Source organism: Scylla paramamosain, chromosome 46, assembly GCF_035594125.1.
Source record: "Scylla paramamosain isolate STU-SP2022 chromosome 46, ASM3559412v1, whole genome shotgun sequence".
NCBI lineage: Eukaryota > Metazoa > Arthropoda > Malacostraca > Decapoda > Portunidae > Scylla > Scylla paramamosain.
In genome coordinates this window covers 4,325,858-4,335,857 of record NC_087196.1, presented here as the reverse complement: position 1 = coordinate 4,335,857, position 10,000 = coordinate 4,325,858, and the positions used below count along the sequence as shown (strand labels likewise).

Genomic DNA, 10,000 nt, shown 5'->3' with positions numbered 1-10,000 from the left:
GACGTACGACACTCTGAATGCACAGTACGACATCGATTTTAGGTTTTACATTTTAGATTTTACTTATTACAAAGGATAGACTAAATAAAAAAAAGGTATATAGATTACACATTAGAACAATATATACATTGATGGATAGCACGATAAAACAGAATGTATTACAGTAACAATAAAAGATATAAACAAAGCGCGCTGCCAGAGGTACGATGCCTCATGCCGAGTCACGCCGGGCACTGAGCCAAGCAGCGCAGAGACATGAATACCATAAAAAAGAAAGTTTTTTTTTTCATATTCGTTTTTTTCCTCGTCCAGCACTATAATGAAGCTTTCCATTATTCACCCGGCCGTCGTGCTCCGCCATTATACTCCCGTTAAAAGCTTGTCACTGTAAATTTATAAAGACATGGTCCCTTGTACGAGAAATAAAGGAGGAAGGAATGAGGGAACAAAAAACGACAGATACTTTTTGTACGATAATTGCCATTTGTTGTATGATTGTATGATTCGTGTCATTATTACTATCAGGGTGTGGATCGTCATTTAATATTTATATAGTTTATCAGTACATATCTTAATAGTACATACGAAAGAGAGAGAGAAAGAGAGAGAGAGAGAGAGAGAGAGAGAGAGAGAGAGAGAGAGAGAGAGAGAGAGAGAGAGAGAGAGAGGTTACATTTTTCGTGTACGATAACTTAATTTATAGTATGATCTGAGTTTTTACTACCAGTAGTAGTAGTAGTAGTAGTAGCAGCAGCAGCAGCAGTAGTAGTAGTAATCCATCACTTTTTAATACCTAACATTCTCTTTATATACTTCAAAAATTATATATATATATATATATATATATATATATATATATATATATATATATATATATATATATATATATATATATATATATATATATATATGTGTGTGTGTGTGTGTGTGTGTGTGTGTGTGTGTGTGTGTGTGTGTGTGTGTGTGTGTGTGTATTCATTTTCATTTTTCCATTTCAATTTGTTATGGATGGTAAGGCAAAACTAATCGTGTTTTCAGTTTGGGAGGAAAAATAAAGGTAAAAATAGAGGGGAAAAAAAGAGATGAAAAAAAGAGTGGGAAAATAAAGGGGGGAAAAGAGCGACTTCTTTTTTTCCTTTTATATAATATTTGCACCGGCCAAGGCCTACAAAAATTATAAGTAAGAAAAAAAAAATGCTCACTGAGGTGCCGGCCCCCAGACAAAGTTAAAAACGGTTATCAAAAATAAAAGCATAAGTGTGTTGAAACCTCCCTCGTGAAAGAGTTCAAGTCATAAGAAGGTGGAAATACAGAAGCAGACAGGGAGTTCCAGAGTTTACCAGAGAAAGGGATGAATAATTGAGAATACTGGTTAACTCTTACATTTGAGAGGTGGACAAAATAGTGGTGAGAGAAAGTAGAAAGTATTGTGCAGCGAGGCCGCGGGAGGAGGGGAGGCATGCAGTTAGCAAGATCAGAAGAGCAGTTAGCGTGAAAATAGCGGTAGAAGACACCAAGAGATACGACACTGCGGCGATGAGAGAGAGGCTGAAGACAGTCAATTAGAGGAGAGGAGTTGATGAGACGAAAGAGAGACAGAGAGAGGCTGAAGACACTCAGTTAGAGGAGAGGAGTTGATAAGACGAAAATTTTTTTATTCCACCTTGTCTAGCAGAGCGGTATGAGTGGATTCCCCCCCCATATATGTGAAGCATACTCCATACATGGACGAATAAGGCCCCTATACAGAGTTACTGATAAAATAAGAGGTTGAGGAGCAGTAGATTCAAAAACTTTAGAGTGGTAGGAAATAAAAGCAATAGGACGATGGTTTGAGGGATTAGAACGGTCACCCTTTTTTAGGAACAGAATGAATGTAGGCAAACTTCCAGCAAGAAGGAAAGGTAGAGGTTGACAGACAGAATTGCAAGAGTTTGACTGGGCAAGGTGGAAACACGCCAAATGTCACAAGTATCTGAACGTTGCGTGTACAAAGTTCAGACACAAGGCGTATGCGCGGAGTGTTTCTGTGAACTGAGTCACCATTCACCACGCATGCACCGAGTATTGCTGATGAATTGTTTGCTTACAGTGCTTGTGTCGTGTTGCATGCATCCCTTACATTCACATTGAGGTCACCACGGTAACTAAAGCCTCCTTCCTCAGCACAGACATGACCATACATATATAACAACAGCAAAAGCTTCCACAAAAAAATAAATAAATAAATAAATAAAATGCAAATAGGAAACAAGACGTGACAATAATAAAAATAAAAGCAGAGAAACAAGAAGAACAATGAGTAAAACGTTTAAAAAAAATGTTATAAAATTACAAAGGAAACTAGGATAAGTTTTTGATAGATTAGCGGGCTGAGATGTGCGAGGAGGGAGGAGGGGCAGGATAAGATAGGGTGGGGTGGGGCTGGACTCACGAGGCTAGGCAGGAGGCACTAAACGGGAGTAACTGGCAGGACTCTCTCTCTCTCTCTCTCTCTCTCTCTCTCTCTCTCTCTCTCTCTCTCTCTCTCTCTCTCTCTCTCTCTCTCACACACACACACACACACACACACACACACACACACACACACGACTTACTCATCCATTTACTCACCTGTCCGTGGCAATCGTCTACAAGCAAGCACTCCTACAGTTTCGCAAAGGAGTGCTGAACAACCACAGCCACCACCACCACCACCACCACCACCACCACCACCACCACCACCGCCGCCAGATAAATAAAGAAAACACAAATTTCTCGTCGTATAAATGAAATAATTTTTTCAGATCCAACAACGAAATCACTTTAAAATTGAAAACACGAGTAGCTAGACAAGGTTTTATTGGATATTATTACTGGGTATATGTTTCTTTTATTTTTTTAAATCTTAATTAAATTACTAAAACAATCCTAGGCGAACTAATAAGAAAAAGTAAAAATAAATAAAGTGCCGAGTATGTTATTTTTTTCGAGGAACACAAACACAGCTAGACTCGATTTTATTACAGATTACAACTTGTCATAGTTTTATAATAATGAATTAAATATCAAATCAATGACAACTCCATTAATAAACAAGAAAAATAATGATATGGCGCCGAGATGTTTTCTTCCTCCTCATCTCACCACGTCTTCCTCCTCTTCCCTCCCACTCATACTCCTCCTCTCCCCTCCTCTTCCTTCTCCTCCTCCTACTCTTCCTCACCTGGGCCTAAAAAAATCTCCAGGGAACACCTGAAAACCCTGGAAATTGTCATAAATACTGACGAAGAGAGACGAGAACTTGTTACCGTAGCGGCGAGGCAGGGTCGGCGGGGCGGGACTTGGCGGGGCGGGGCTGAACGGGACGCCAAGGATACCGTGGTGTGTGGCACTGTGGTGGTGCGGTGTGGTGTTAACAGTACACTACCACTCGTTTCACTGCCCTGTGTGTGTGTGTGTGTGTGTGTGTGTGTGTGTGTGTGTGTGTGTGTGTGTGGCGCCGATCAGAGACGAGTCACAAGGTTAAATAACTGGTGTTTAACCCTTTCACTATCACATGGTACACCTTTCATTAACACCAATCACTGAGACATCTTCCCTCAGCCACATCCAATCTTTAAACTTGACAGAAATTGCAAAACCTTTTCCTTTTGTGTGGATGAAGTGTGGATGGTCGGTTTGGTGTAGATGAGTAGATAGGTGGATGAGTATGAATGAGTGCGTACGTCACTGGATAATGGATGGATGGGTGGATGAATTAATGGGTGGTTGTAGTTATGAATGGATAGGTCAGTGTGCAGTGTATGGCAGGGTGGATGTGCTGGTAGGTGGATGGTTTGGTGACTGTGGGTGGAGTGATGGATGGGTGAGTGGGGGGTCGCGCTTGGGTAGTGTGCAGTGGGTGGATGAGTGGATGTGGTTGAGAGAGCGGCTGGATGGAAGGGTTAACGGAGGTGGCTGGTGTGGGTGAGTGTTAGCCGGTGGATAGATGAATGGACTTATGGCTGTGTGTATGTGTGTGTGTGTGTGTGGATATGGTTGAGCGGTCGAGTGGATGGGTGGATGCGGTTGAGTAAGTAGTGGATGGCTCAGTGAGTGTTAATATTTCCACAGTTTCCAATGACGCTTTTTGTGGCCAGGTGGAGAACCAGTATTGCCGTTGTAAGAGCGTCACATCAAGGCGGCACCAATAAGGTTGAAAATTCCAGCCAACTCCTTGTGTCTTTCGCTCGTATGTGTCTGTGTGTTGTTGTTAGGAGGGTATCTGTTTAGAGAGAGAGAGAGAGAGAGAGAGAGAGAGAGAGAGAGAGAGAGAGAGAGAGAGAGAGAGAGAAAGGGGGTGGGAAGGAAGAGAAGGAGGTGAAGATGGAAAAGAACAACAAGAACAAGAACAAGAACAAAAAGATGAAGGAGAAGCAATAATAGAACAACAATATTTTGATAATCAGAGAGAGAGAGAGAGAGAGAGAGAGAGAGAGAGAGAGAGAGAGAGAGAGAGGGACAGGCAGACAGACTTCTATTTAAGGAAAGCGAAATCATCTTCTCACGGTCTAGGGTTACACACACACACACACACACACACACACACACACACACAGTCAGTCATACTCGAACTTTCATTGAGGATAGACGGTGTGACAGTTTGCTGGCCGAGGTAAGAGAGAGAGAGAGAGAGAGAGAGAGAGAGAGAGAGAGAGAGAGAGAGAGAGAGATCCCTACCTGTTTATATACAAGTCTCGTCTGAATCAGTTATTGAATATTCTAAGACAGTTTTATTCCTTTTTTTTTTTTTTAGGTTTATCTAAGAATGTGGATATTTTTATAATGAGTCTGGTAATTTAAGATTACATTGTGTTTGCTGCTGGGAAACAGTGAGGCGTGTTATGTCAGTGTGATTAGTAACATGGCTTTGCTTTGTTGTTATGCGTGCTTGAAAAGTGAAATTTGTCTCTTGCATGACGTGTGTGGGCGTGTGTGTGTGTGTGTGTGTGTTTTCGGAGACACAACCAGCAGCGGCAACAGCAACAACAGCAGTATTGTTCATGTTTGCGTCATCCTCGCCACTCTGACAGAAAATGGTGCGCCAACCTGTTGCTGTACCGGAAACTGCTGTATCTCTCTCTCTCTCTCTCTCTCTCTCTCTCTCTCTCTCTCTCTCTCTCTCTCTCTCTCTCTCTCTCTCTCTCTCTCTCTCTCTCTCTCTCTCTCTCTCTCTCTCTCTCTCTCTCTCTCTCTCTCTCTCAGTGTGTGTGTGTGTGTGTGTGTGAGGTGACGGTGGCACAATATCAATTCTGCGGCTCAACACACACAATGCCGATGCTTAGCGGGGACAGGTGGCGCGCGGGCGCGGCGCACACGTTCACGGGGCTGCTGAAGGAGCTGCACAGCCTGGCGCAGCGGAGCGGGGGCCAGCAGGGTGGGCAGGAGCTGTACCGGCGCCTGGCGGGGCTGCTGGAGCGCGATCCAGGCCTGGCGCGCTTGCTGGGGCGTCGCGACTTGGCGCTGCTGGCGACGCTGCTGGAGCAAGAGCCGCGCGCCTGGCCCTGGCTGGGCCCCGCCGCGGCCGCTGCGCTCATGGCAGATCAGGGGGACGAGGGGCGTCGCGCCTGGCTTAGCGAGGCGCAGGCCGCCCTGCTGGCGCGCGGTGCGTCAGACAGCTTGCTGCAGGGCGCCTCCCCGGCGCTGGCCGCTGACTTGTACCTGCTGCGGGCGTGTGTGGCGCGGCCCGCCGTGGGTGACGTGGTGGTGGTAGTAAACACGGCGCGGGCGCTGCTGAAGCAGGGCGAAGAGAAGGGATGGGTGGGGGGCGGTGGGCCCTTGCTGGAGGCGCTGGAACTGCTGCACACGTGGCGGCGCCCCCTGGTGGCGGCGCTGCCGGGGTGGGGGGAGTCACTGCGACGCTGGGTGCTGCTGCTGGCACACGAGCCGCGCGCCCTGCCTATACTGGACAGCGCCCTGTTGCTAGTGCGCGACCACCTGGCGGAGGCGCCGCCGCAGCACGCCGCACCCTGGCTGGACACGCTGCTGGCGGCCACGGGCGCCGTGCACGAGGCGTGGCGGTGGGCGGCGGCACCCGCACTTCTGGTGGCGCTGTCCTCGGCCACTACCAGCCTCACCGCCACGCTGCTGGCGCTGGTGCAGGTGCTGCCGCACCAGCTGCCACCGCCACAGCTGCGCGCCGCCCTCACTCCGCTGCTTACCCTGCTGGACGAGCGCGGTCTGCCCGGGGCCTGCCAGCTACCCGGCGACACCCTGCAAGCTGTCGTCACCGCCGCATGTCGCCTGTTGGCCCTGGCCGAGGCGCCGCAGCTGCTGTGGGCGGCCTCCTCTTTCCAGACGCCAGGCCGCGTGCTGCAGGCCGTGGAGGAGGCACCCCAAGCCGGCGACGACCCCGTGGTTGTGGAAGAGGCGCGGCTGGTGACGGCGGTGGTCCGCGCACTCACGCCCTTCTCCCTTCGCGTGCTACTGCTGACGCTGCACAAGCTGGGCGTGGCGAGCGGAGCGGGCGCGGGGGAGGCGCCCCTGCTGACCGTGGTGGCGGAGTGGTTCTGCACCGTGGTGGGCAGCGGCCTGCGCCTGGACCCCGCGGCCTGTCTGCTGCCGCCCCAGGGCACGCCGCTGCTGCAGGCGCTGGCACAACATTTCCGCCGCCAGCACGCCGCGCCGCTGCTGCAGGTGGCGGCCTTCGCGCTGCTGGGGGGCGACACCGCCAGCCCAGAGGCGCGGCACTTCGGGGAGAGTCTGGCGCTGGAGGCTGAGAGGGTGCAGGACGCCGCGGCAAGAGGCTCCTGCACGCTGCTGGCCTTCCTGTGCTGCCCGCGGCCTGCCTTTATGCAGGCCCTGTCCACCCGCCACCCGGGCCAGGTGCAGGCTGATGCCGCGGCCTGCCTGCTCGCCGCCGCGCCGCATCCACGGTACCACGAGCTGCTGGCCGCCCTGGCAGCTCAGGTAGCGGCACTGCTGCCCCGCGGTGCCCACGACGACACGCCACCCCACACTCCCACGCACTAGATCCCACGCCACGCCCCGCCATCCTCCCCCCGTCACACACACAGGCCGTCCTGCGTCACGGCGCCGCTACACAGACTGCCTGGGGCGCCCTGCCTGTAAAGTGCACCATACACCTGGTTGCCGCGCGGCCCGTAGTTGCACACGTACAGTCGGCTGATCCCGTTCATGAAGGGCACGTAGTAGGTGGCGCCGCAACCCACCTCCTTCGTCGACGCCCACACCACCTGCAGGAGGAGGGCGGGGATGTTACTGTAGTGTGTTGTCTCTCGTTTCTTGTCTTGTCTCACTCACTCACTCACTCATAGTAGTAGTAGTAGTAGTAGTAATAGTAGTAGTAGTAGTTGGTAGTGGTAGTAGCAGTAGTGCTATAGATGCTTGTACTAGCGAAAAGTACGTCACCATTACACACACACACACACACACACACACACACACACACACACACACACACACACACACACCTGCCACACACACACACACACACCTTCCACACAAGCCTGCTACAAACCTGCTACAAACCTGCTACAAACGTTCTACAGACCTGCGTGTAGTGACTGATGACAGCTGAATCGTTGGGCATAAAGGACGAGGTGGAATCCTTGTTAAAGAAATATACTTCATTGTACCAAGATTCCACAGCAAGTTTCCAATTCTGTTAGGGAAGATTACATAGGATTATATTAGGATTATATAGGATTATATTAAGATTACATAGAATTACATAGGATTATGTTATCAAGATTCTACCGCCGGCTTTCAGTTCTATAAGGGAAAATTACATCACGATTACGTATTTCAATTCTGAGAGATTATATTAAGATTACATAAGGATTACATAGGGTGATACCAATCTCTGGGGTTACATTATGCTCTGGTCAGGATTATTTTACGATTATTTATGTTTTTCTTAGGAATTACAATAAGATTTTTGGGGAGATTACATTAAGGTTTGGTTTGAATTACTTAGCGCAATTACAACAACAACAACTACTGCTACTACTACTACTACTACTACTACTACTACTACCTACTGCTGCTACTAGAAAAACACCAACAACAGCAGCAACATACACCTACTACTACTACTACTACTACTACTACTACTACTACAACAACAACAACAACAACAACAACAACAACAACAACACCCCACAAACCATACCCACCACCTTCTATCCCCTCCCCCGATCTACCACCCCCAGTACTCACCGAAATTTTTCTCCCTTCCCACTTGTAGTAAAGGTTCTGTCCCACCTCGTAGTCTCTTGAGCAGATCTTACGGTCAGCAAAACTATCGTGCTCAAACACACACCGGTCCGACCATCTCTGAAAAAAGAAGTGTGATTTGAGTGTTTTAAAAGAGTGTTTGAGATGATTCTGGGGTGGTTTGGGGTGTTTAAATAGTGTTTTGGGGTATTCTGGGGTGTTTATAGGATGTTTTGGGGTGTTTAAAGGGTGTTTTGGTGTGTCTAAAGAGTGTTTTGGGATGTTTTGAGACGTTTAAAGAGTGTTTTAGTATGTTTTGGGGTGTTTAAAGTGTTTTTGGGGTGTTTTAGGGTGTTTTGGGGTGCTTAAAGAGTGTTTTGGGATGTTTTGGGGTATTTAAAGAGTGTTTTGGGATGTTTAAAGAGTGTTTTGGGGTGTTATGAGATGTTTCAAGAGTGTTTGGGGATGTTTTGGGATGTTTAAAGAGTGTTTTGGGATGTTTAAAGAGTGTTTTGCGGTTTTTTGGGATGTTTCAAGAGTGTTTTGCGGTGTTTTGGGATGTTTCAAGAGTGTTTGGGGATGTTTTGGGATGTTTAGAGAGTGTTCTGGGGTGTTTTGGCATCTTTAAAGAGTGTTTTGGGGTGTTTAAAGAGTGTTTTGGGGTATTTTGTGATGTTTAAAGAGTGTTTTAAGAAGACACTTCATGTTTTTCTTTCCTTTTCATTCTTTTTCGTTATTATTTCTCTTAGGGGAAGAAATTATAGAAACACACACACACACACACACACACACACACACACACACACACACACACACACACACACACACTCACCTGCGCGACCCATGCTAACTCCGGGTTCCACACCAGCTGTTCCATGTCTGCTGCAGGAGGTTGTGGCCCCGGCGCCCCACGTGTTTCATTGCCAGACGCCACCTGCAAGCACACACACACACAGGGCCACATTCAGACACGTTCTGCTCTCACCATGACTGTTTCACAAGGCTGCACAGATGATAAGCCGTGTTCTTAAGACTGTTTATCCTGTTAGTAATGCAGAAATCTTATTAATCTGTCACTAGAACCGTAAAAACAGTCTTTAAAACTCGTGTGAATCATATTTTAAATCCTTATTCTAAAGCGCTTTACTCGCTCTCTCGCCACGACGACTTTCAAAGGCCACAGAGGTGATTAGCCAGATTCTCAAGAGTGTTTCACCTATTAAAAGCGTATCAGTCTTGTTAACCTGCCACACGAACCATGAAAACTCTCTGAAAAACCCGTATAGCTTCAACCAGAGCCTTTTGAATGCAGTGAAGGTGCGGCGCAGTGTTCACGGTGAGTCTGAGTAAGACTACTTTTAAACATTCCATCTTCACTACTGGCGATTATTTTATGTACGTTTTTGTGATAGGAATTAACAAAGGTGATATGAGTGACGTTCTCATAGTAAACAATCAGGACAAATCTCGAGTTAACGAATATAAGCCTAGTAAGTGTAGGTTTAGGAAGGAGATTGATAGCAACTGGTTCAGAGTGGTGGGCGAGTGGAGTAGGCTTAACTGTCATGTGGCCAGCGTCAACAAGGTAGGCTACATGATCGTAAGGACAGCGAGGGAGGGAAACGTTTATGAATAGAACCTAAGAACATAAGAAATAAGGGAAGCTGCAAGAAGCCACCAGACCTACACGTGGCAGTCCCTGTATGAAATATACCTACCTATTTCCACCTATCATCCCCATCCATAAACCCGTCTAATCTTGTCTTAAAGCTAAATAATGTCTTACCACTAACAACTTCAT

At 47.8% G+C, this 10,000-nt stretch overlaps 2 protein-coding genes across 4 annotated transcripts in view; one reads left to right on the top strand and one right to left on the bottom strand.

The window, feature by feature from the left end:
• LOC135094582 (facilitated trehalose transporter Tret1-like) overlaps nucleotides 1–10,000 on the top strand; it is a 20,975-nt gene that overhangs the window by 485 nt on the left and 10,490 nt on the right. Inside the window, exon 1 of one of the 3 annotated variants that reach the window (XM_063994809.1) lies at nucleotides 4,316–4,636. The exons of the other annotated variants lie outside the window; for them this stretch is intronic. The gene's annotated coding sequence lies outside the window, so the exon portion shown is untranslated. Of the gene's footprint in view, nucleotides 1–4,315; nucleotides 4,637–10,000 lie in introns of those variants that run through there. 3 annotated transcript variants of the gene reach the window in all.
• Nucleotides 7,026–10,000, bottom strand: part of LOC135094625 (CRISP/Allergen/PR-1-like) — a 3,665-nt gene continuing 690 nt past the window's right edge. The window contains exons 2-5 of the mRNA XM_063994881.1: nucleotides 9,032–9,133; nucleotides 8,203–8,319; nucleotides 7,535–7,645; nucleotides 7,026–7,217 (exon numbers count right to left, since the gene is read on the bottom strand). Coding sequence (XP_063850951.1) covers nucleotides 7,026–7,217; nucleotides 7,535–7,645; nucleotides 8,203–8,319; nucleotides 9,032–9,076 — 465 coding nt within the window. The 5' untranslated portion in view covers nucleotides 9,077–9,133. The remainder of the gene's footprint in view (nucleotides 7,218–7,534; nucleotides 7,646–8,202; nucleotides 8,320–9,031; nucleotides 9,134–10,000) is intronic.